Genomic DNA, 24,421 nt, shown 5'->3' with positions numbered 1-24,421 from the left:
CCTCGGTCTGCAGGACAACGAAGTGGCCGCCTTGCGGCCACCCCTGGTGCAACTACACGAGGGTAACCCCCACCCCCGGTGGGAATTGCCCCCCTCCACTGCACGACCCTGGCGGGCAGATGACATCTTGGCCAGGCCCCCTCGGCTGCTGGACCCCCAGCCCTACCCTGGAGTCCCACACCACGGCTCCTACGTGCACCCCCGGCCAGCCCGCCCCACTGGCGTTCCTGCCCACACCCATCAGGACTTCCATCCGGTGGTGAGTGACCCCAGAAAGGGTTCTCCGGGCCTGGGACTGCCCTCTGTGGTGTCCACCTTTGAAGGCAGTCCTTTCTGTGTTGTGGAGAAGCGGGCCTGGTACATATGACAGCATTGAGGGTGGAGGCCCCCAGAGCTGCTTCTGCAGAGGTGGCTGGCGAGGCTTGAGGACAGGGACTTGCTTAGGAGGTATAGGGGTTTGGTGTTGACCCCAGCACACCAGACATTGTTGCCGCTCTGGGCTGAGGGACCCCAGGCTGGTTCTCCAGGATCCTGGTGGCTATACTCAGTCCTCACAGGACCAGCCTGTGCTCGAACTCATTGCTATTGCCTATTCAGAGCCGGACAGGAAGAGGGCAGGCACAGGGGTGGGCAGAGTGGCCGGGACTGCTGACCGCAGCTGACCACAGCTGACCACGGCTCTCCTGCAGCTACACCTGGTTGCACTCAACGGGCCACAGCCTGGTGGCCTACGTGGCATCCGTGGCGCCGACCTCCAGTGCTTCCAGCAGGCGCGTGCCGCAGGGCTGGCGGGCACCTTCCGCGCCTTCTTGTCCTCGCGCCTACAGGACCTCTACAGCATCGTGCGTCGTGCTGACCGTGCCACTGTGCCTATTGTCAACCTCTGGGTGAGTGCACTGCCCTGTGCATGGCACTTACGGAGCTGGGATGAAGGACCTGGGGCTCCGGGCTCACTGGGCTGGTCACACCCCGAGAACCCAGCAAGACCCTTGTGCCACAGTGCCCTTTGAGTAGCTTTATTTCATGGCTCTTCACCCATCATCATGTGCTTTTTGGGTGCTCTGGAGCACCAGTATTTCAGGGCCACGGGTGGACTCCCCCCAGACCTGGGGCCCAGGCCTGGTCTGCTAAGGCACCTGGCCACTGGTCCTCTGGCAGAGGGGTAACTAGAGATGGGCAAACCAGCCTCACTTCCCTTTGCAGGATGAGGAGCTGTTTCCCAGCTGGGAGGCCTTGTTCTCAGGCGCCCGGGGCCAGCTAAAGCCCGGTGCCCGCATCCTCTCCTTTGACGGCAGAGACGTGCTACAACACCCCGCCTGGTAGGTGCCCTCGTGAGTGCAGCAGCTGGAGGTGGAGGGGCTCTGAATCTTACAGAATGCAGGCCTGACCAGGTATGGGCCCCGACTCCGCACCTCTGTCTCCAGTTTGCACCTACACCGAGTACGTGCTCACTGTTTAAAACTCACGAGATCCAGAAGAGCATTAAGGCCACAAAGCATTTTCTGTACAAAACAAAAGTCACCAGCCTGCCCCCTGGGCAGGCACCCCACCGCTGCTGTCCCAGAGACAGCCGATGGCCAGCGCCCCAGAGGCCTGCCAGGACTACCCAGCTCCCACTATCTGTCATGTCCATTCCACAGTGAGCGATTTCTCCTGCAAATTCCCCAAAGTGGAATTTCCCAGTCGTAGGACATGTGCACTTCAAATACTGGTGACAGCTGTCTGTTTGCCCTCACACCCAGCGTCCCTGTGCTAGCCCAGTGTGAGGGTACCTGTTCCCTCAGCACATGCTCTTAAAATGTGGCTCGTGAGTAGGACAAGTGTGTGCCCTACCCTCACTGAAAAGCACCCAGCCCCAAGGGACCAGTCTTCAGGGTCACAGAGCCTGCTCCCCAGGCTCTGCCCCCAGAAGCAGTAGCAGCATGGGATGCAGTCCAAGGCATCCCCAGTGACTAGGGATGGCCTGACTCCCTGCCCCCACATCCAACCACAACCTCGGCCCTCTCCTGCCTGGGGGTGGCCTCCATCCCAGGGGTAGCAGGGCCAGGTGACATTGACAGCCCATGTGTCCTGCAGGCCACAGAAGAGTGTGTGGCACGGCTCGGACCCCAGTGGGCGCCGGCTGACGGAGAGCTACTGCGAGACCTGGCGGACTGAGGCCACGACAGCCACGGGCCAGGCCTCCTCGTTGCTGGCAGGCAGGCTCTTGGAGCAGAAAGCCGCAAGCTGCCACAATGCCTTCATCGTCCTCTGCATCGAGAACAGCTTCATGACCTCCTCCAATTAGGGCTTCTGCCAGCTCACACGGATGGATGGACAGATGGCGGGGCAGGTGGAGAAGCCCCCAGTGTCAGACAGGGAGCGGCAGCCAGTACCCCAGAGAGGGGACCTGGCTGGGACACTTTCCTGTGTGGTTCACATTTCATATAATCCTCCAGAAATAAAAGAAAGCCAAAGAGTGTATTTTTTAAAAAGTTTAAAACAGAAAGACTGGTGCCAACTCTTTCTCCTGCCCTGCCCCCTCCCATGCCCCAGCTGGATGGCCCGGTCATGCAGGGCGCTGTCCTCAGATCAGACCAGGGCCCCCTCCCCAACCCCCGGCCTCTGTTCTCTTGCCACCTCCAGCACTCACTGCCCTGGGAAGGTGTATGTGACCCAGGCTCCCAGTGGGTTCTTCAGTTGCCCCATACAGGTGCTCACTCAGTTCCCACCTAGAGCCCTTTCTGGTGTGCAAAACCCAGATCTGCCTGCAGACCAGCCACGGCCTCCCTCATCCCTTCTCTACCTGGCGCAGTCGCTGTGCCAGCTCCAGAGGAGGGCACTCCCAGCTGGCCAACGGGACAACTCGGGCCTCGGCTGCCAGGGGTGACCATCTCCCCTTGGCCTCTTGCAGCAATACCCCACTTCCACTGGAGCAGTTTCCAAACTCTGTGTCCCCTTGCTGGCCCTGGGTCCTGGCTCCTGGCTCCTGTTGTATGTACAGTGGTCTGTGCATCCCTTTTTCACTGGAGCCAGCCTTGCATCTTGGGGTGTCTGTCCCATGCTGGCTTCCAAAGTGACCTGTGAGGTCACAGAGTACAGAGCTTGACCCAGCCATGGCTGTGCTGGACGTTTTGAGGGTTCCACAAACCAGGGTATGACAGACCCCCTGGCCCAGCCCAGTCCCACACCCAGCACCCCCTTTCCGGAGTGAGAATTCCTGACACCCACACAGGCCCCGCTCTGCCTGGGAGTGTGTACTAGGACACTGCTTCCCGTCCCTGGCCAGACTGCTGGCTGCTGAACCCTGAATGGAGCCTGGAGGGGATCATGGTTGGGGCAGGATAGGACTGGACCATGTCCACAAACCAGCTGTGGTGTGAGGCCACATGCTTTGCCCTGCTCCCCACTATTCGCAGCAACGCATCTCCAAGTTCATGTCAGTTCTTGTGGGAGGGCTTCAGGGGGTATTCTGGAGTGCACATGGGTCTCGGGGAGCTGGTGGGTGGCCCTCTGGTGGCCATCCTGGGAGGGGTGGCAGGCCAGAGCACCCTCGAGGTCTGCTGTCCGTGTACCGCAGCCATAAAACGAGCTGGTCCTGATGACTAGTCAGAACCACTGGTCCTGTGTGGTTCTGAACAAACTCCAAATAAGAACGACCACGTGCACGGACACTGGTTTGCAGGCAGCCTTCACTGTCCTGAGACCAGCTCTCAGGGTCCTTCGTCCCCACACACCCAGCAGGCAGACCCTGAGGGAGCCCGAGAGTGCAGTGTGCAGGTACACACAGCTGCACATGGGTGTGCATGGAAGTCCCCAAGTGTACAGAGGTGCTGGGTGTACATGACCATTCTCCTCTCAGGTCTCCCTGGGGCAGCAGCCTTCCCGGGCTTGTGTGGGGGTCGGGGGAGCTCTTCCCTGGGCTCCCATCCCTGGCACTCTACTCTCTCCACAGCTGCTGCAGCTGGCCAGGTTCCAGGAGGTGTCTGACTCCGGGGGGCTGTACACACTTCACAGAGCAGGGCCTCACTTGTGCCCCAGGAGCAAATGCCACCCTGCTCTGGTGGCCAAGGGGTTTAGGATCAGCAAAGGTGGTTCTGGGAGCTTGGAGGCGGGGTCTGAGCCATGCAGTGCACCTGGGGAGGCTGCAGAGGGAGCAGTTGGGCCAGCTGCTGAGGATGTTTTGTGGGCAGCAGGCAGAGGGAGTGCATCCCAGAACAAGGGCACAGAGCCTGAATCATGGGGTCAGTGACCAGAGGTAAGACGTCACACCCCCAACCAACCCATAAAGTCCCACTCCATCTCCAAACATAAAAGCGAAACAATGCTGTCCCTTCCCAGCAGGGTTGGGGTGGGGGGGCAGCCTGTGTGGACATGCCTGGGTACCAATCTACCAGCCTGATCCACACCGTCAGCTGTGGCTTGGGCCAACCCGTGTGCACCCTCCTCCTCAGTGCTCAGGGCCCCCAAAGTGCCCCACTCAGCCAGCGGTGTGTTCCGGACTCTCCGTGCTGAGCTGCCCTGCCTTGCCTGAGGGCAGAGGCACATGGGAAGGGCAGCATCAAGGACACGGTGGGCCCCGGGTAGGTCTCTTCCTGCCTGGTGGCAGGGACTGGGCCCTGCTTGGTCTCCCAATGGACATCAGTACCACACACCCCCAGGCCAGCTTGTAATTGGGAACCCCTCACACTCAAGCCATGTGGTTTGTTTAATGTGTTTCAGGTCTCACACCTCCAGCAGCACCGCTGGTTACCAGAGCCCCAGGTGGTGTGTCCTCCAGGCTGGTGTGCAAGCAGCCCCAGTGGCCCTCTGTCGCCCACCTCAGGAAGGGAGAAGATGACAAAGGGCCTGGGGCAAAGGAAGAGCTAGCTCCCAAAGGCGCCGGCACCCCCCGCTTCCCTCTAACAGGGAAATGCCTGCCTGCCCCACACCCAGCTTGGCCCACAGAAACAAGCCCAGTGAGGTTTCTTGTTTTGTGCCAGTTTAAAAAAAAAAGAACACAGCATTGTTTACCATTCAATCACCTGGACATCTAGAAATGTCACAGCCTAGCCATGAGCTCTGAGAATCTGGGCTACCACCCTCATCCTACAGGGCCCACAACATTCTACAGGGGCTTATGTCCCCTGGACTGGCACCTGGGACCACTTCATGGGACCCTGCCTCCGAGGGGGTGAAGGTGGGGAGGCCTGGCGGGCACATGGAACCATACCCGCAGCCCTGTGTAGGCAGGGGCACGACCAGTCCTCAGCAGGCTATGCAGCACAGTCAGACTGCGAAGCCCGAGGGGCACAGGACTCAGGGACACTGCAGGACAAGTGAAGGAGCCTCTGGCTGAGGCAGGTAGCCCTCAAGGTGTGCGTCACAGGCAGAGCACCCAGGGCCCCCATCAGTCATTGGTTGCATAGTCTGAATAATGGAATTCAAACGTCAGAAACTCTTCCTGGATCCAAGAGGATGGGCAGCCTGCCAGGGGTGTGACAGTTCTGAAATGTCAAGGCTCCAGGCTCAGTGAGAATGTTGGAAGATGCAGAGCAGGTGGCCTCTGGTATCAGGAATCCAGCCTCTCACTGGGCTGGGCAGACAGAGCAGGCCAGCTCAGGCCTTGGCCTCAGGCAGTGCCCTTGAGTCAGGCAGTTCCCTCGAGACTGGCCCTTTGGCCCATGTGCTGTCCTCCTGGGCCAGGGTAGTGGCTTCGGGCTGCAGGTTGCCGAGGGCCCCATCCTGCATGTTCAACGCCTGGAGGTCCTTCTCCTTCAAGGGGCTACTTAGCTCCTGGGCCAGGGGCACGGGCTGGTGGCGGTCCCGCTGGAAGTGCCACAGGATCCCCAGTGCAGCCGCCAAGAAGTAGGCAACGGACAGCAGCACGAAGTACACAAAGTAGACGAGGAACTGGAACAGAGAGACATGCAAGGAGGTAAGGAGCAGCCTGGGAGGGGAGGGGGCTTTGGTGAGGGGAAGAGAAAGAGGGGAGACGGAGGGGCAGTCAGGGGTCCTCCCTCTCCCTCCTCCTGCTCAGAGGCCACGGGAACCCTGCTAGGGTGGGATGGGCACCCAGGGGGCAGAGGCCAATTCAGGTGCAGGACCCACAGTGTGAAAGTCCTCCTGACCATGCCATGCACAGCACTGTGGGGGCTGGCTCCCACCAGAAAGTGGGGGTGGCTCCCACCACTTTTTTGCAGAACCTCGGCACTTTTGCTGCCTCTGTGATCTACTCCCAGGTGCTTTGCTCATTTTAGGGGACCACACACGTGCACTTGGCCCCACGGGGAGCGTTCCCACACTGGAGGGTTTGCACACAGCCCTGCCAGCAGTGGGGCCCAGGACAGGCAGCCTGAGCCCTGGGCAGCCCCAGGTGAGCCAGTGGCCGCCCTGGTGACAGGAAAAGCTGCACGGCAGTGACACAGAGGGAGGCACAGGCAGCCCACAAAGATGCCCCTCCTGGTTCTCACCACCACCAGGGAGATGGGTGGTCTCCAGGCGAATGGGGGCCAGACCAGGCCCAAGCCCCTCCTGGAGCCCCTCATGGCCCCAGCACCCCAGCCCTCGCAGGAAACCTGCTCATTGCAGAAGTAAAGCAGGAGGGACACTGTGGAGGACTTTGCTCCTGGGAGGATGGCGTCGCGTGTTTCCCATATTCTTCCCCAGTGGCTGCAACCCTGGGACACATAAGACAGTGACTGGAAGACCAGGGACAGCCCAGTAGGGACCCCAGGGCCTGAGGCCCAGCACAGTGACATACAATGGGCTTTGTTTACTTTTTGCTGCAGGTGTTTTGAAATCAAAGAAGCCTGCAATCCAGAAATGGCAACATATGTAGAAAGAGTCCCCAGAAAGTTGCTCTCTCTGCCAGAGGACCAGGACAGGGACAGCCCAGCAAGACAGGAAGTGACAGGTGAAACAGCCCTGCGCAGCTAGACCCACCCTCATTACCCAGGCCTGCCCCACGGGTGGCACTGCTCAAGGCCCAGTGGGGGGCTGCAACATTCACCCCACACAAACCAACTGGAAAGTGTGGACCTTTACTCCTACCAGGTGGTAATGACCCTTGACTCCACCCCTGTGGACTCAGGAATTTCACCCCCCACCCAGCAGTAGCAAGAACAACACACCCCATATTCAGACCTCTGAAAGCTGAAGACAAAAACAAAAAAACCTTGAATGTAGCCATTTTAAAAAACGACACCTTAGGGGAAAAAGTGAGGAAGGCCACAAGGAAGCAGCACATTTTTCACATGTTAAAGAAAAGTGTCAGCCCAGAAGCCTTGGTCTTCAGCAATATCTGTCTTTAGGAATAAAAGGGAAATCAAGACATTCTCAGATTGGGAAAAAAAAAACCTAAGTGAGGAATTTGTCATGAGCAGACCCGCCCTAAAACAGTGGCTAAAGGATGTTTTCTTAACTGGACGGGAATGGAGAAGACAGGCCCTTGTACAACAGGAAGGAGAAAGAACACAGTGAGCAAAATTGTGTTGTGGGTGTTGATTGTGGTTGTCAGGTGTAGGGGAGGAGGGGCAGAGGTCAGGGGGCGGGGCCGTGAAGGGGCAGCCTGAGGGAACCTTCTGTTTCTTGAGAACCGCAGCATGTGACCAGTGGGGAAACAGGAAGCGAAGTCCGTGGGTCTCAGCATTACCTGGCACACTGCACGTGTGAATGAACAGTTATCTGAAAGTTGAAAGTTTACTTTCAATAAACAAGCACACCCAGGCCAGTTCCAGGCCGGTGGCCCCACTGGCCCGAGTTGCTGTGTCTTTTCTGGGCCTGAACATCTGCCTGTTGTCACGGCTCAGGATGAAGTGAGAGGTAGAGCGGTGAACACACAGGAGAGAAGGGTCAGCTGCAAGGACTGTCCTCAGGAACCCCATCAGCATTTCCAATTATGAACAAACTGCCCCCCTTCTAGAGTTACTTTTTAATTCAGAAATAGTTAAATCAATGTATTACTCTTGATTTGACCCAATGGAGAGAAGCCAAGTGGGAGGGGCTGGGACAAGGACCACTGGGGACGGCCCCACCCTTGGGAAGACTCTTCAGGCCCTTCCTATCCAGTCTCAGGACCCTCCGAGACCGCACTACAGAGCAGGGACAGCTGAGGGCTCCGGGGACGGGGAGGGGCTCCCCACAGGCCAGCTGGACAGCTGCCAGGCAAGGCTCCATGAAAGGGCCCAGGACCGAGGGTGCTGTCCCCGCAGAGACAGCCTCACCAGGGGAGGCTTCCCCTGGGTGGTGAGAGACAGCATCAGCAAAGGAGGCTCTCGACCCACCCATCCCTGGGCACAGGCACCTGTGGACCAGAGTCCTGCCGGGTCATGGGGGGCTTTGCCAAGCCTGCTCAGGGTGGACAGTGCACAGTGTTCAGCCTGGGGGAACTGGGAGGTGGGCAGTGTGCCTGGAAGCCCTACAGAAGCAGGGTCGAGACTGAACTGCCTGTGTGGACATGAAGCATGAGAAACTCTGATGGTCTTCACCTAAAGGGCACTTCCAAACCCCACCCAAAAAGCCCGTTTCCACAGGAGGGTCTGTCCCTCCTGCATCGCCTTCCTGGCCAGCTATGCAGCCTGTGAGGCAATAATGACCCAGCACACTCACACAGTGTCAAGACATCTCACGGAGCCCACCAAGCCCAACAGACCCCCCACCAGTGAGGCCCTGGCTGCACACAGGAGGAGGCTGCGTCCCCACAGGCCAGTTACTGAAGACCCCAGTTTCAGCCCTCCCGCCGGCCCATCCTCCGGCTGATCCCAGCTCACTCAGAGAGGCCCCGCCTTGGCTGAGGACACCAGGAGTCACGTGTGAGTGTTCTCCCCCTCACAGCAGATGTGAGAGTCACATGTGCAAGTGTCCCCCACCTCACAGAGGACAGGCATTCCTAAGCTCTTCCCAGAAGCACCGAGAACTGGCCTAGGGTCGGACGAAGGGAGAGTGAAGAGGGGCTGGCAGGCTCCCGTGGCCGCCCACCTGCTCTACTTCCATCCATCCTTTGTAAAGAAGACAAAAGAGCTGTCACGTGGGTGAGGGCCTGGGTCTAAGAGGCCTTGACATCACAGGCCGAGACCTGAAATGAGGGTGGTAACCCCTGGCAACATAGGGAAATGGCCCACAGCGTGCCTCCATCCTTGCTGGGCCATCGGCCATTGTAGGTGGTGCCCAGGGCCTGGAAGACCTCCACGGATGACCTGCACCCAGGCCCAAATCAGAGGCCCCACAGTTCCAACTGGAGCTGGCCGTGCCCCACCCAGACACGGGCGGCATGACGGCCCCAACCTGGGCTCCCTGAGGGAGCAGCGCATGCCAGCACAGCAGGTACCAGATCCTGGCCCCCTGGCACTGGGCCTCTGACCCCTCCCTCCTTGATCTGGGCCCCTCGCTTCGTGGTCCTGACACAACTCAGCAAGCCCAGAGTGTCCAGCTAGAAATGCCCAACCCACACTGTGCACGCTCCCTGCGCTTGGATCTCTGGGCTGGGTCCCATGGAGGGGACAGTGCTGCTGGTTGGGTGGGCACCAGGAGGCCCTGGTCCAGACATCCCTTCAAAGTCCCCACTCCCCAAGGAAGCAAGCCCAAATGGGGGCTCACCTGTAAGCAGACTGGGAAACCCAGGCCCCGCTTGTCAGAAACGATGAAGGTGATGATGGTCTTGAGAATGGTGGCGAAGAATGTGTTGACTCCAAAGACCAGGGCACAGAGCTCCTTAGAAAGAGAAGACGCGATCTGAAAACTTAACAGGAAAGCAGGCGCAGATCAGCCTCAGCGAGCAGGGACAAGAAGTGCCCGCAATACAAAGAGGAAACCCTGGGCTGCCAGGGGCTGCCAGAAACAGCCGTGTGGTCTGCTGACTGGCCTTGCCCACTGGAGACCAGCGAGACCAGCCCGGAACCCAGGCCACCCACCACATCCTCCCTCAGGGACTCAGAGTGAATGCGACACAGTGCCAAATGCAACATGGGAAGGCATGGTCTCCTAGTAACCCTGATGCAGAGCGAGCCATGTTCACTACGGCATGCTCAGAAAATCGTCCTCGGGAGAATGGCCAGAGCGTCGTGAGGGAAATTCTGGAATTAAAGTCTTCAGCGATTTTAAAGTCATTAAATGATTCAGGAAGAACAGGTAGACAAATAAGGGGAGCAGAGGAGGTACTGTGCTCAGAGCTGCTGGCCCTTTGCAAAGAAGTCAACGTGTGAACGCACTTCCAGTCAGAAACCCCGAAGTGCCTTTAAAAACAAGGACTAGCCCCGGCCAGCGTGGCTCGGTTGGTTGGAGTGTGACCCCACAGACCGAAAAGGTCAGGGTTCGCTCCCCAGCTGGGCACATATGAGAAGGCAGCCGATAGATGTTTCTCTCTCTCCCCCTTCCTCTGTCTCTAAAATAAATTTTTAAAAATGCCTTCGGGTGAGGATAAAAATAATAATAATAATAATGACTAAATAAGAACAATTCTAAACTCTGGAAGAGATAACAAACAAAAATACCCAAGAAGCCCTTAAAGAGAACGCCCGAAGCCAAGGGCGTTCCCCTGTACTGGGGTCCGGGAGCAAGAAATGTGCGAAACACCAGAACGAGCAACCGCATGATGAGGACTACACACAGACGGAGACGAGGCCATGTCAGTCAAACATCTGGAGGACAGCCTGACTCCTGGCAAACTGGAGCTGAGTCAGGCCCCGCCAGCACAGCTAATGCCACGCCACCCGCACGAGTGTTTCACATGGTGCGCTGTAAACTCCGTAAGTAGGGTTAAAGGCAAAGCATAACACACGTGATTAAAGGCTCCCATCATTTGGAAGATACAAGTGCACTATGGGTAAATAAGGACAAGAGAAATCCCAGCAGAAAGAGTCCAGCAGAAAGTGGCCGCTAACACCAGGGAGGGGGCCGCGTGCTTGCCCCCAGCATCTGCGGTATCGACCAACACCCCCTTGTTAGCGCTCATGCCCTTTGACCTAGCCAGGCTCTTTCTGAGAACATCTGACGCCATCATCAGAATTGGAAAGAAAAATGCAGGTTGAGAGGATATTGAGCTCAGTGTTGGCTGTCATAGCAAAGTATTGGAGACAGCATCCCCATCAGCTGGGGACTAGCCATGTGACATCACTTGTCACCAAGAAGACAAAAATACCTGCATTCTGGACAGCTAAACGAGAAAGTTGTCTTCTCGTAAGAGTGCGGTCAGGGTGTCTGTCAGCATTCGGCCTCGAGGAGCAGGGCAGGAAAGACACTGGGTTTGGTCCAGGCTCTCAGAGCCCAGGGCAGGTGCAGGCTGAATGTGTGGGTGATGGCCCAGGGCAGTCAGGCCACCACAGCACTGGCAGGGAGGAGCACTGCTGGGGGCCACTGTCTTGGCTCAGGAGAGGGTAAGGACAGGTGTTCTAACGTGGGCGTGACTGGAAGGAGGAGAGGACTGGAGGTGCCCCACATGGGGAGTTGGGCGGGACTGGTGAGAGAGGGACTATGGTGACAGACACAACTGCCAGATGCAGGAGGTGCAGGGAGGTAGGCTCCTGTGTACCTGTCGGGTGTGAGCCCGTGTGCCACTTTGCGAAAGGTCAGTTCAAAGGAGCACCAAGGGTCTTAGACACAAGCAGAACACAGGTGGGGAAAGGTTCTGGAAAGCACAGGCAAGATGGGCAACAGTTCTCAGGATGTCCCTGGGCAGGCGCAGGAAAGTCTGTAGGGGTGTAAGAAACAGGGGAGCATCAGGGGAACCCTGGGCAGAAGGTGAGCTGGACCCTCGTTCACTCCCGGCCAGGAGCTGCCATTCCCCACAGTGAGGAAAGGGGCATGGGACAGGCCCCAGGGCTATACAAGATGGGACCACAGCAGCACTTAGGGCCCAGGAAACAGGGCAGGGAGGCTGGGAGGAAAATCTTCACAAGGACCAGTCCCTGTCCTCAAGTGGCCTCAGCGAGAGGAGCAGAGAATATGTCACTTAGGAAGGCTCCTTGCTGAGCTTCAGGGTCATAGCAGGCAGCTGGAACTGACATGCTGGGGACAATTGGGCCCCTGGCTAAAGCTGTCCAGGGTTCACCACTCCTCCTACCATCAAACTGGCTTCACACTGCTGGGCACATAGCCCTTCTACTCCTCACAGATCATTCTGGAAGGGAGGCCTGTCAATACACACAGACAGCCCCTGGGTCCCCACCCTGAAGGCAGATGGTGCATGGCCCTCCAGCAGCCATCTGCCCACCTGGCCCCCAGGGCCTTTAGTGGCTGCCTGGGCCAATGGCCACTCGTCCACCCCACACAGCCCAACTCACGTGGCGATAGGCACCAGGAACTGGTAGGAGCCTCGGAAGAGCACGAAGGCCACGTAGCACAGGCTGATGCTGTTTGTGCGGTACATGAGGAAGACCAGCCCGGCCTGCAATGCCGTCACGACTCCGATGACCAGCTTTGCCCACAGGGCCCAGCGGATCTTCACAAAGCCTGCTGCAAAGGAGGTGATGGCACCTGGGGAGACAGGACAGCCATTGTCATCCTCCTGGGGTGGATGGGGCAGGTGGGGCAGGTAGGGCCAGCTGCACATACCTAGCAGAGTAGAGGCGGCGTCCACCCCACCGTTGTAGACCTTGGTGCTGTCTGTAGTGGGCTCAATAACATTCCACAGGATGTGCACATAGTAGACAATTAGGTAGTAACCAGCTGAGTTAAAGACCCACCAGAGGGACCAGAGGCGCAGCTGTGGCAGCCGCAGGCTGTTCCCCAGCTCCCGGAGCATGCGCACGAGGGTCCAGTCCCACCAGGCCTCTAGCGGCGTTCTGCCCAGCTTTCTGCCCTCGGGCCCATCGAGGCCCGGGTGCATCTGGTCCAGCTCCGAGGGTGAGGCCCCACCGTGTGTGGCCTCGCTGTGGTTGAAAAACAGGCTGCGTTTGGGACGCTTCAGGAAGATCGTGAGGACCAGGGTGAAGGTGAGGAAGGCCAGTGAGAGGTAGTTGAGCCTGGTGAAGGAGACTCTGCCCACGGTGACAAGCAGCTGGCCCAGCACGGAGCTGGCGAAGACGCCCAGCAGCACCGCAGCCCTCGAGTAGCCGGCCATGCGCTGATAATGGGCAGGGTGCACGAGTGAGAAGATGTAGGAGGAGTAGGCAATGCGGGCAGCCATGGTGAGGCTGAAGAAGAACTCCATGAACTGCATGTGCAGCACGGAGCGGCCGAACAGCAGCAGCAGCCACACAGAAATGTAGCTCAGGCTCTGCAGGAGCAGCACCGGCTTGTAGCGCAGGTAGTCCGTCAGTAGGAAGACGGGCACCAGCACTGCCAGGTAGGAGTAGGACAGCACCGGTGTGATCTCGTTGGTGACCTGCAGGATGGCAGGCTCGTGACCCCACGCGGCTCGGCACTACATCCGCCAACCGGGCCCTTTGGTAGCGCCTCCCCACTCCGGACCGCAGTGTGAGCACGACTGTCTGCTAACACCAGCACAGGTGGCCCTCAGCCCCGAGGCTAGTGTGCTCCGAGGACCCACTGTTGGCCCTACTCTGGCCCTTTTACAGATGGAAACCAAGGGCCAGAGTAGGGCCCCGGTTTCCAGAGCAGGGAGAGCCAGAGCAGGGCTCTCCTGGAGGCTGGTTGGACCCACCCCCTCCAGCTCCTTTACCCAGTTTCTACAGCCCTGGGTCTGCCCACCCAGACGTGCTGCTGAGCCAGCAGGAGCAGCGCATCCGAGCCTGGGCTCAGGACCCCGGAATGCACAGGCATGCTGACAAGCCTCCAGGGGCTCAGAGGGATGCTGTCAGGAGACCCTGACTGAAGCTCCGTGCCTGGCAGCCTCCTGAACCCACATGCCCATGGGACGCCAAGGCTGACCCTGAAGACTGTGGTCCCTAAAACACTGAGAAATGAAGGCCCCTCTAGACATTCCTGGTGCAAGGCAGTCCCTAAGGGAAGCTGAATAGCTGGTGTTTGGTCACTGACAGCCACAGCCCAGTTACAGCTATCCAGGCCAAGTTTATGGAAAATCCTGGGAACATCAAACAGTCTCTCCTCGATGAGACCTGTGGCAGATGACTTACTTGGTCAGGCCGGGGAGCAGCTTGCTGTCCTAGCCCCAGGGGCGAGGTGGGGTCAGAGAAGAGGACCTGCTGGTCTTTCTCGTCGCCTCCCCACTCCCCACCTCCTGCAGGTGATAGTGTCCACCAAGGGGCCATGTGCCCGGAAGTCCAAAAAGTCCCTGGGGCAGCTGGTGTCTCTCAAGAGACCCAGCACCCGCAAGAGATCAGCCTCCTACCGGCCTGAGCTAAGTTTCCCAGATGCGTTCCCAGAGGAAAGGCAGACGGCCAGGAAACACACCTCGGCAGAAACTGAAGGAACACGTCCAGCAGCTATCAGATGGGCAGAGGGTCAATGAGGCAAGAGGGAAACTGAAAGCTGCAGCCACAGACAGAAGGGGCAGGTGTCAGTGTCGGGGACAATAAAGCACAGTCCCTCAGGGATGACAAACTGAGCACAGAGGCACCAGGTCACTCTGTGGTTGAATCCCCTTGGGTGTGACTTGGGTAAGACCGTCTTTGACCCACACGGGCCCGGCAGCCCCAGCTCACGCGTGCCCCCCCAGATAGAAGCCTCTCTGATGACACCCAAGCTCAGTGGAATGGCTTCATTTCTGGAAGCTGCTATATACTCAGTTCATGTGCAACCTGAGAGAGCAGGTGAATGGGACTTACAACGTTTTTGCTATAGAGACTTTTCCTGTTAACAGAGCTTCACACACATGGTTCCTGTAATCACCACAGCAGACAATGCCACCCGCCCCCCCAAGATCAGATCAGTGTTCTGAGGAAGGAGAGCCCTCCGGCTGACCCATGAGCGGGGCACTGAGGGTCTGGGAGGCACGGGCCCCAGACCCAGCCTCTCTGCCCAGCCTCACCGGGGAAGTGACCAGCTCCAGCAGTGAGCACTGGCCATGGGATCAGACACAGTGACAGACAAGCAGGGCTCCCAGTTTGTGTGGGCCAGTATGTGGTCATTTCTATCTGTCCAAGATGGCTTCTTGGAGGAGAGAGGCCACATTTGCACAGCCACCATATTTGACTTAAACTATTTGAGGGTCTGCAAGGGGTAGAGGTGGAGCTCCAGGCCAGGGAGAGGCAGGGGCTTCCTGAAGAAATGAAGGGCACCCTGGGACCCAGGAGAGTCCAGGAGGGCAGGGAGGATGGTGGCCACACCAGGAGGGCAGCAGAGGCTAGGGGGAGCAGGGGGGCAGCTTGGGACCAGCTGGGGGTCTTCAGGCGGATGAGTGGGGTGATGGCCAGAGCTTGGACAGGGGCCCTGGCTGTGCGCTTCCCCCACCAACAGCCTGAGTTTCTTCCTTTTATTTTACGGCGATGGAAACAGCAACAGTGGGAGGAGAGCATTAGGGCTGGAGCCTGTCCCCCCCTCATTCCCTACCACCGCGACACCCTCTGGTATAAGATTCCTAGTCAGGTTTCAAGGAGACCCTTTGTCCTCCTTGCTGAGTGAAGAAAAATTCCTTCAGTAATCTCTTTAGGCAAATGGCTGCAGAGTCCCTGCTGGAAGCAGGTGGGCCACTCACCCCCTGGCGAGACCGGCAGCAGCCCTGGACCTCCTGGGGCTAGTATCGCTCTTCAAATGGTCTGGTTAAAAGTGAGAGGCCGGCCCCTCAGTGCCCCATAAGGGACTGGGGACAGGACCCGGGATACCACATGGTCAAGTAACTTCAACAGCCCCAGCTGCTTCCCCACCCACGGGGTGCCCCTCGTTTACAGGCCAGGCCCATCCCACCCCTACCCAGCCCACGTGCCTGCTTCTGTGTGAAGTTCTTGTCAGGGCCCAGGAGGTAGGGGGTGATGAAGCTCTCCCCAGGCCGCATCTGCGCCATGAAGCCGTAGAAGCAGAGGAAGGACACCAGGCACTGCCAGGACTGAAGCTTGTGGCCCAGCCCAGGCTCCGGCCCGGGCTCTGGCTGGGGCTCCAGGGGCTCCGGCTTCTCCACGGACTGGCTGGAGGTTGCCATGCTGCCCAGGCCCCACGTGGCCCTGGAGGGAGAGACCGGAGGTGATGCTGCCCCTGGAGGGAAGAACAGAGAGTCAGGGCAGATTGGCAGCCCAGGGATACCTCCCATCCTCCCTAGAGCTCGGCTGAACCGTATCTCACTCAGTCAGGACTCCACACTCACATGGAGCTGGGGAGGGGAGCCCACAGGTCTCAGCCCCACCCACAGCTTGTGACAATGCAGACACCATATTCACCCAGACTGCGCTATCACCACCTCCAAGGAATATCCAGGGCTTCCTGGTCCCGTACAGTAACCACCAGCCTAGTGGGGCTCCTTTGGTGTTAACTAAAACTAGATGCAATTTAAAATCCAGTTTCCCAAGTGCACCACCCATTTCAACTACTCATAACAGGTGGGCTGGGCAAACATCCTTCCCAGGAGAGGTCTCAGGGACAGCCTACCCTTGCTGTCCCATTGGCCTCTGGGGGGAATCTGTGCACAAAAACTGGGGGATGGGCAGCTGGGGTTTGTAGGAAGAACCCAGAGCAGGAGGGGGAGGCCAAGGGAGATGCAGGAGCCAGAGAGTGGTGTGACTAGGAAAAGGGGACAGACAGGGCTCCAGACTGCATCATGAGCTGAGGGTAGGTGGCCTCAGCCAGGGGCACTTTGGGTGGTGCCTCTGTTTAGTGTGGGGGTGACAGTACTACTTCTATGCCCACCAATTGCCCTTTCTAATAGAGAGGGACAAATAATCATGTCTAGTTATCGGAATGCAAAGTAATCTGCTGTTTGTTTTTATTACTACTTCTGTATATGCTACATGTTATTGGTTTTCCATGAAGGCATGGATACAAAGTTCACTTTTAAGAGAGGTTCAAAAACCAAGCTGCCCTGAAAACCATGTCAGGTGGGGACACACTGGGCGGAGAGGGGGGCGGGGCTGAGATGTCAGGACAGCTCTGTGCACCTTACTGCACAGCCTCTCAGACGGTGACTGTAGAGGGTCTGGACTTGGGGAGAAATCCCTGCCGATTCCCAAGCAGTAGACACTAAAAATTCCCAAGATGTGGGAGCTGGTGCTCTGGAAAAGCCACCAGCTTCTGGGCACTCAATCCAGCTTGTTGCTCAGAGACCATCCAAGAAGCAAACGTTCCCACACACCTCCCTGGATGAGGCTCAGGACAACCAGATGAGCTCAGAGACCCCCCAGGGGCCACCAAGGGCAGAGAGAGACCTCGTGCCAGACCTCTGATCATTCTGCACAGGCCTAGGGCCTCTGCAAAGGGAACCATGGTTGGATGCATGCGATTCCTCCACCTTCTCAGCCCCCATATTTATTTCTGTGTCTCAGGAAAATGAGTTCAGGGGACAGTAATGAAATGTCTCCAGAAGCCAGGCCTGGTGGGTTTATTTTGGGGGCCACAAGGTAAGGCAGGGCGGGGAAAAGGGGCAGCTTCGGGAATTCCAGAAAATTTCAAAGGGAGGTGGCGATGGGGGTAGCAGTGGCCTGAGAGTTACAGGGTCCTGGGACGGCCCCCCACCATTTCAAGGAGCCAAATGAAACAATCAGCCAGGCGAGGGAGCACAGTGAATTTGGCCTCCTCCCCCGTCAGCCCAGATTTGGCACCTGCAACTTCTGGAAAGAGCACACGGGCCATACAGGCTGCTTTTCCACCCCCCCTGGAGCTTGCACACAAACAGCTGGGGGGGGGGCGGTGCTTGGCCCCTTCAACAGACGGGGCAGCCCCAGACCAGGAGGTGTACCACAGGCTGAGCTGTCCACCTTGGGGTACACATACCACCAGGGACCCCATTCCAGCTAAAGGACACCCCTCGGTTCCCTTTCCCACTCCTAGTGCTCTGCTCCCTGGAAACCAGAGCAACCAACTCACCTACCCAATCATCGGGCATAGGACAAACAGCCAAGAAATTAAGTAAGCCCAGGGTCCCCACCTTTCCTATCCCCCAGGGTCTTCAGGAGCCCTGTACATGGCCATCCTGTCATTTCCAGAAGCAACGGGAACCTTGCTACCTGGGGTACCCGGGTCCTGGGGCAATGGCAGTGGTCTCAGACACCAGTGCCCAGCGCTCGTGGTTTCATTTCCTGCATGCCTACAGCTTCTGAAACCACCAGGCAGTGCTTCTCAAACCACAGAAGAGCACATCATAAAACAAGCTCTGGGTCCCACCCCATGGGGCCATCTGGAAGTCCAAGCCTGGCCCAGGACTCTGCACCTTAACATGTGCCACGGGCATGCCCACAGGCAACGAAGTGAGCAAGCCCAGGGGACACTGGGCCAGGACTCCTGGCTGGTCTAGACAAGCTCACCCCGTGGGCATCCAGTATCCAGGCTTCAGGGCAAACCCATCCTCAACCACCCAGTTCTCCAGGGTCACAACACAAGTGAACCAGCCGCACTCCCCGGAAGGATGAACATGCAAGGCACCATGCCAGGTGATGGCCAGGGAGCCCCCAACATGGATGGAGGTCATGGAGTGGGAAAGTGTCTACAGATACCTGGAGTCCAGGGCAGGAGACAGGGTTCACATGGGCCTCTCCTGGTGGCACCCAAGGCTGCCTCCTCATCCCACAGGCTCTGTCTCAGGGCCGACCCACCAAGCAACCTGGCCTCACAGGCTTCCCCCCAGCTCCACCCCTGCAATCTGGGCACACTGCCCAGGGCAGAGCTCAACCTGCTGAGCCTCATAACTGCCACAGTCCCTCACCTTGCTCCTGAGGTGCATAACAGGTGCCGGCACTGTTATGCAGTGCAAGCTGCCTTGCCTCCAGGCTGAGGCAAGGCGAACTAAAGGGATGTCCCGGGGACTCCGTGTGTGGGGCAGTTAGTGATTACATTTCTTTGAACTAAAGGCCTGCCCAGGAACTGAGGCTTGTGTCCCCTATGGAATGTGCCTCTCTCCTGTGCATTTCCCACACTATACTCTGCACTGCTGTGCACACACTGTCAAAAACTTATGAAAAAGATGAGGGCTGGATGACTGGGCAACTTCAAAGAGAGCTGGGCTGGACGGGGTCATGAGAAGGAGCAGAGGCCAAAAATCCAGGGTCTTATCTGAAATCCATTCTTAGCGACGGAAAAAATGTGGAGCACCGCTGGGCCTGAACATGTTTACAAAGCAGATTCCCAGTCCAGGGCCCAGCAGGCAGCTTGGCCATTACTCAGTACACCCAGGAGGGAAGGCCACTTGAGGTTCAAAAGAAAGAGCTGACTCAGAAGCCAGGGCTCTCAGCTACCAAGGCTGGGCCCTGCCATCCGGGGTGGGGTCTGCCTGCCTGAAGTCTCATTCTGTCCATTTACTCAGCTCATGTTAGCGTGTGATCACCAATGGTGGCAGGCAGCCAGCATCCCAGGTAAGACTCAAAGTCCTTGGCCTGGAAGGCACAGGCTTCTCTTTTCCACACTGCCCTGGCCCAATCTTGGGCTCTAGGAAGATGAGGGGGAGGGACACAGCACAGAAGGCAAGTGAGGTGCCCGAGCTCGGGATCAGTGGGCAGCAGGCCAGGGCCAGGCCTGGACCCTATGTGTGCGGACCCCAGCCCAGCCCCATGCAACTTCAGGCCTCTCCTCTTTAGGGCTAGCTGGGTAATCATGGGGTGGCCTCCCCCCAAGATCTGTTCATCTGCTTCAGAAGGCTCCTACAGTTCCCCCTCAGACCCTTCCTGCACCTGCACTGGGGGAGAGCACCAGCAGTTTCCCCTGGCTCTGTCCTCCCAGCACCTAGGAGACCCAAGCAAACACCACCTCTCCCGTGTCATATTTCAAACCAGCTACTACTCTCCCACGTTACCAGGGAGGTTTCTTACATTTTAAAAACAACTGCTGATAAAAAAAAAATCTTTGCACCCTTGCCCCACATCACATGATACAGTTGTAAAATTAGCCCCCCTGGCCACCCATGCTACAGACACCCAACTCAGAACTTTAAAACACCCTGGAGGTATTGGTCATCTTTGCCCAGCACAGATAACTAATATTTGGGGTTAGTTAGGGGACAACAAGAGGACGAAGATGAAGGGATGCAGTCCAACAGAGGCAGCACCATCTGGAAATCCAGGGCCTGGGTACTGGGCTCCCAGACCTACAGAGGGATGCAATTCTGCTGCGCCAGAGGGTCCTGGTTCTGCAGATTCAGTTTGGTCTGCAGAGGGCCCTCCAGTCTCCCTTAGGGGCAGGAAGCACGCAGCTGCAAGGGCTTTACCCCCTCTGCACTTTGGGCAGCCACGTAAACAGCTTCCTCTAATCAGGGGGGTCCAACCTTTTGGCATCTCTGGGCCATACTGGAAGAAGAGTTGTTTTGGGCCACACGTTAAATGCATGTAACATGTAATCCCCCAAATAGCTCACAATGTTTCGAGTACAGCTACGATTTTTTGTTGGGCCACATTCATGATCCACAAGCGGCAGGGTGGACATCCCTGATGCCTTCTGATTGCTGAACCCACCCAGATTCTACTCTGCATCCTGAGACCAGCAAGATGCGCACCCTGTAATATGACCACACAGTTTGCACCTGGACCCAGGACAATCGTTTCAGACAGGGTAGTAGCCAGGACCCTGGGGAACAGTTTTCCGCTAGCTCAGGTGTAGGACGGATCCACTCAGGAATGGGCTAAGGACACACTGCCCAGGTTCTGAAGCAACATCCAGCGCACTCAGTGCCTAGCGCGCCAAGAGGCTCAGGAGGCATCAGGAGTCGGAGACCGGAAGGTGGCGGGTCACGGAATTTGCGCGCTCTACGGAGGGCGGGGCTCCCGCCTCAACGTTTCCGGTCCAAGCGGCTGTGGTCCCCCGGGTGGGCGCCTAGGGTCCGCCAGACTAGAAGAGGGTAGGGGCGGCATTCACAGCACCAAGTAGTCGGACCGCTGGGGAGATGACCGGAGGTGAGCCCTCCCGGCCGCGAATCTGCGCGCCGCGACCACGTGGCAGAAATGCCGCGGCGCCAGACGTCTTCCAGCGGCTTAACTTGGGGTCCATACATGCGGGCAGTGGCTGCGGTGGGGCCGCGTGTGGTTGCCCACGGCCGCCAGATGGGTTGCCCACGCCCGGAATGGGTTTGTGTAACCCTGCGCTCACGGTGCCCTGCGCGCAGACTCCGGTCCGCACCTCCGGCATTCATCTGTGAGATTCTGGCCTGTGCCCCACCCCACCGCCGCACTCACTTCAGGGACCCCCAGGCACCCACAGCCCTCCACCCGCGCCTTACCAGGATCGCGGCGTCCGCGGCCTGCATCCCTCTGCGTTCACCCCAAAGATCCAGAACTGGCGCCCTCTACATTCACTTCTGAGGCCCAGAACCCGTGCCCCCGACCAGTCCCCTGCCCGCGTCCCTACATCTCCGGCCCCGCAGTCGGAGGCCTCACTCACGAGCGTTCGTGCAAGCGGAGAGTCACCTCTTGGGACTACACACGCATGCATTTCGCATCTTGGATCGCAGTTACCTGACCCACCCACGTCACTTCCCCGGGTCACGCGGTTCCCTCGTGGAGCATGCTTGGGCGCCAAATAGGGTACACGGCCCACCCCCCGTATGTCCTTTGGACCGCGGCTGCAGCCCCCACTGGACCACCCCTCCCAGAGCGCCCGAGTGCCCACTGTACAGGCCCTAAGACAGCCCCCTTCAGAAGCCCCCTCACCCGGCTGCAGCCTCCACTAAACCTCCACCTCCCAGCTCGACCCTGGAGGCCGCAGCCCTCCCGGAGCCCCCTCTCGCCTACCTACACGGCGCCCAGGTCACAGCTCGAGGATGTTCTAGAGGCCGTCTCCTACCGATCTGAAGGGAGGCCCTCCCCGCCCTCACCCCAGCTGTGACCGCCCCTTGGAAGAGTGCCGGCCCCCTGACCCCTGTCGCGGCCCCGCCTGCTTTCCTGAGCAAGAAGTTCGTGTGCTTTTTCTTTTAGGCTCATTTTAAAACGTTCCAATCCTGGCTTACCCACAAGCTCCAGCCAGACACTGGTCACTGTGCCAGGCAGGACTGTTGGGGTTTGGTGGAGTTCTCCCTCCCCCAACGCAGCCTGTGCGGTTCACCCTGACCCACATTTGGCTTGGTGGCTGCCCCAGGACTACAACCAGGCACAGATACCTGACCATGGGGTCACAGACAGCAAGCCCCCCCCCACACACACACACACACTCCACATGTGCCCAATGCCTGGGCTGAGGGAGGGGAGGGGTGAGGGTGGCGTGTTGGGTTGTGACCCAGGACTAGCTAGCAGCCCGGACGCCCATGCCGGCTCACCTCTCTGCACTGGGCCTGTCCACCGTGCAGTGAGGGCCTAATGCATGATTGGCACTGGCCTCTGGGTCACTGACAATGAGCTGCACTCTCCAGGCTGCCTACAGGTTGGGGCATGACTGGGGAGGCTGGGGTTACCCAGGCTGTGACTGACACTCCGGCTTTAGGCATCGTGGGGAGCCCTCAAATGCCCCCCACTACTCTCCCCTTCTCTCTGCTGGGAAGGGAAGAATCAGGAGCCTGGCCTCACAACCTCAGAAGCATCCACTATGCCCTCATGCCACCCAAAGTACAGGCACAAAAGGGTTTGGCCCCCAGGCCCTCAGTGCCAGAGAGTCATTTCTGCCCAAGGTCTGGCCACAGCAAGGAACTGGGGTTTGGGTCATCTTCTGGCCACAGGATGATGGTGGGAGTGCCTGCTCAGCAGACCCACCAGGGCTATGTGAGGGCTGCTGGGTCTCCTAGGGTGCGGGTGCCTGTCCACACCCCACAAGAACTTGGCCATGGACCCTGTTCAGGGGTGTCCAACCTGTGGCTCGTGGACCGTATACAGCCCAACAGAAAGTTGTAAATTTACTTAAAATGAGTTTGTGTGTGTGTGTGTGTGTGTGTGTGTGTGTGTGAGATTATGTGTCACAGTGTATTTAATACGTGGCCCAAGACAATTCTTCCAGTGTGGTGCAGAGATGCCAAAAGGTTGGGCACCCCTGCGAATACGTGAATGGGTGGCCACCTGCTGCCTCAGCCTTGGATTGATGTGAGGCCTTCGAAAGGGCTTCTAAGTGGGGCCTGGGGTGGGTCTTGGGAGGTAAGGAGAGCAAAGAGGGAGCACGTTCCCTGGCAGGTTCCCCTCCGTCCATGCTGGCTCTTCCACACAGGCCTTCTCCATGGGTGTGTGGGAGTCCCACCACCCACAGGCCTTACTCAGCAAACTGAAGGGGTAAAGCAAAAGGGCATCTGTCCTCCTCTCTCCATGCCTGTGTATGGGCCCCACCCGAGGGGCCCTGCCTATGGACGTGGGGACCGGCTCGGGGGTGGGCAGACCAGCAGTGCAGCCCCTCCGAGAGCAGGACGGCACTGCTACTAGAAAGAGAGGAGTGGAAAGCGAGACAGCTGGCACAAGGGATAGCACGAGTCACCGACCCTCATGAGGGCTCAGTGAGAAGAACCCTGTCCATGGGAGCAGGTTGATGAGCTCTACGATCTGGCTTGGGGACAGAAGCGGTGGCACCCACAGCAAGCACGAGCAGGCACATGCCCAGAGAGCAGTCTGTCCACACCTCTCCCCACCCCCCAGCAACCCGAGGACCCATTGCTTCCTCTCTCCAGTTCCTCCCCTGGTGGTATCTCTCTGGCATATGTGGAGGCAGATGAAATGCTGGTTGGACCTTTCCCCGATCCCCTGGGTGACTAGCTGCCATGCCAGCCAGGGCTTCTAGAAGTCTCCTGGCCACACAAAGCCCAGGGTTCCTACAGGAGCTGTGTGCCTGGGGGTGGGCGTGGGGGGCACAGGTGGAGGGGCCTCGATCACCCCTGCTCCTAGAAGAGCCGGCCAGGGCTGTAGGGTGTGGCAGGGCCTCAGTGACAGTGCCCCATGGGAGATGTAACCTGCAAGCAGTGCTCCGAGGGAAGAATGGCTGGCCTTGGGCAGCTCCTGGGGGGTGAAGAGCTTCGAGAATTTTTGCTGTGATGCCAGGAGCAGCCATAGGAGCCAGAGCATTGGCTTCAGAGGCTCCACGGATGCAGCTGGTGGAAAGTGTAATCACCAAACTGAGAGATGTACAAAAACCAATGTTTTCGGGTGTCACTCTCAAGAATGGACCCTGTGTTTTAGTCACTGTAGCTTTAAGTGTTTCTCTGTGCTTAATAATTCATCCTTCAGACATGTAAGGACTGGCTTCAGGGTGGGGGTAGGTGCTGCAAGGGTCACAGAGGGAGCAAGAGCTTGTCCCTGAGGGGGCGTCCATGGTTGGAATGGCCCAGCATTCTTGATCCCTGGCTTCCCCACCCGTGGGCTTCATCACGCCTGCTCAGAGGGTGCCCAGGGTCTGTCTACAGGCCCACAGAAACCCCATCCCGTCCCGAAGGAGCTCAGACAGACTCTGGAGTCGTACTGTGGGGCAGCACCCGGCCCGACCAGCCCTGGACCACCCAGCCCTTCTTTCCCCCACCCTGAAGAGATGCCCCCAGCTCACTGCCTCCTAGCACTCCTCCCAGAATGTCCCCCATGCT

The 24,421-nt window shown here is 58.4% G+C and overlaps 2 protein-coding genes across 14 annotated transcripts in view; one reads left to right on the top strand and one right to left on the bottom strand.

The window, feature by feature from the left end:
• The window catches only part of COL18A1 (collagen type XVIII alpha 1 chain), a 76,815-nt gene extending 74,341 nt beyond the window's left edge, over positions 1–2,474 (top strand). For all 8 annotated transcript variants that reach the window (XM_037065210.1, XM_037065207.1, XM_037065209.1 and 5 more), the window contains 4 exons: positions 14–259; positions 690–887; positions 1,204–1,319; positions 2,077–2,474. In XM_037065210.1, the coding sequence (XP_036921105.1) occupies positions 14–259; positions 690–887; positions 1,204–1,319; positions 2,077–2,287 (771 nt within the window). In that variant the 3' untranslated portion in view covers positions 2,288–2,474. The remainder of the gene's footprint in view (positions 1–13; positions 260–689; positions 888–1,203; positions 1,320–2,076) is intronic.
• A 2,459-nt stretch (positions 2,475–4,933) lies between these two features.
• Positions 4,934–21,773, bottom strand: SLC19A1 (solute carrier family 19 member 1). 6 transcript variants are annotated; one of them, XM_037065217.1, is made up of 6 exons: positions 21,676–21,773; positions 15,740–16,005; positions 12,508–13,279; positions 12,237–12,429; positions 9,556–9,697; positions 4,934–5,871 (listed from the first exon to the last, which is right to left on the bottom strand). In XM_037065217.1, the coding sequence occupies exons 2-6, from the start codon at positions 15,950–15,952 to the stop codon at positions 5,578–5,580; spliced, it is 1,614 nt and encodes a 537-aa protein (XP_036921112.1). In that variant the 5' UTR covers positions 15,953–16,005; positions 21,676–21,773; the 3' UTR covers positions 4,934–5,577. The 6 variants fall into 6 exon arrangements, with proteins under 6 accessions (XP_036921112.1, XP_036921107.1, XP_036921106.1 ...); XM_037065212.1 differs by having other exon boundaries at positions 21,672–21,744; XM_037065211.1 differs by lacking the exon at positions 21,676–21,773 and adding an exon at positions 21,322–21,469.
• Between the last annotated feature and the right edge of the window lie 2,648 nt (positions 21,774–24,421).

This window comes from Sturnira hondurensis, unplaced genomic scaffold (assembly GCF_014824575.4).
Source record: "Sturnira hondurensis isolate 20B ecotype Veracruz unplaced genomic scaffold, ASM1482457v3 Scaffold0015596, whole genome shotgun sequence".
Lineage (NCBI taxonomy): Eukaryota > Metazoa > Chordata > Mammalia > Chiroptera > Phyllostomidae > Sturnira > Sturnira hondurensis.
Note: the sequence above shows the minus strand (reverse complement) of the source record. Positions and strands in the feature narration are given on the sequence as shown.

What these genes read in the sequence shown, in the direction of transcription:
- SLC19A1 (XM_037065217.1), bottom strand. Translation starts at nt 15,952, where the DNA reads ATGGCAACCTCCAGCCAGTCCGTGGAGAAGCCGGAGCCCCTGGAGCCC. An exon ending in CGCCGCCTCTACTCTGCTAG is followed by an intron (nt 12,430 to 12,507) that starts GTATGTGCAGCT and finishes CTGTCTCCCCAG; the next exon opens with GTGCCATCACCTCCTTTGCA. An exon ending in TTCCTGGTGCCTATCGCCAC is followed by an intron (nt 9,698 to 12,236) that starts GTGAGTTGGGCT and finishes TTTCCTGTTAAG; the next exon opens with TTTTCAGATCGCGTCTTCTC.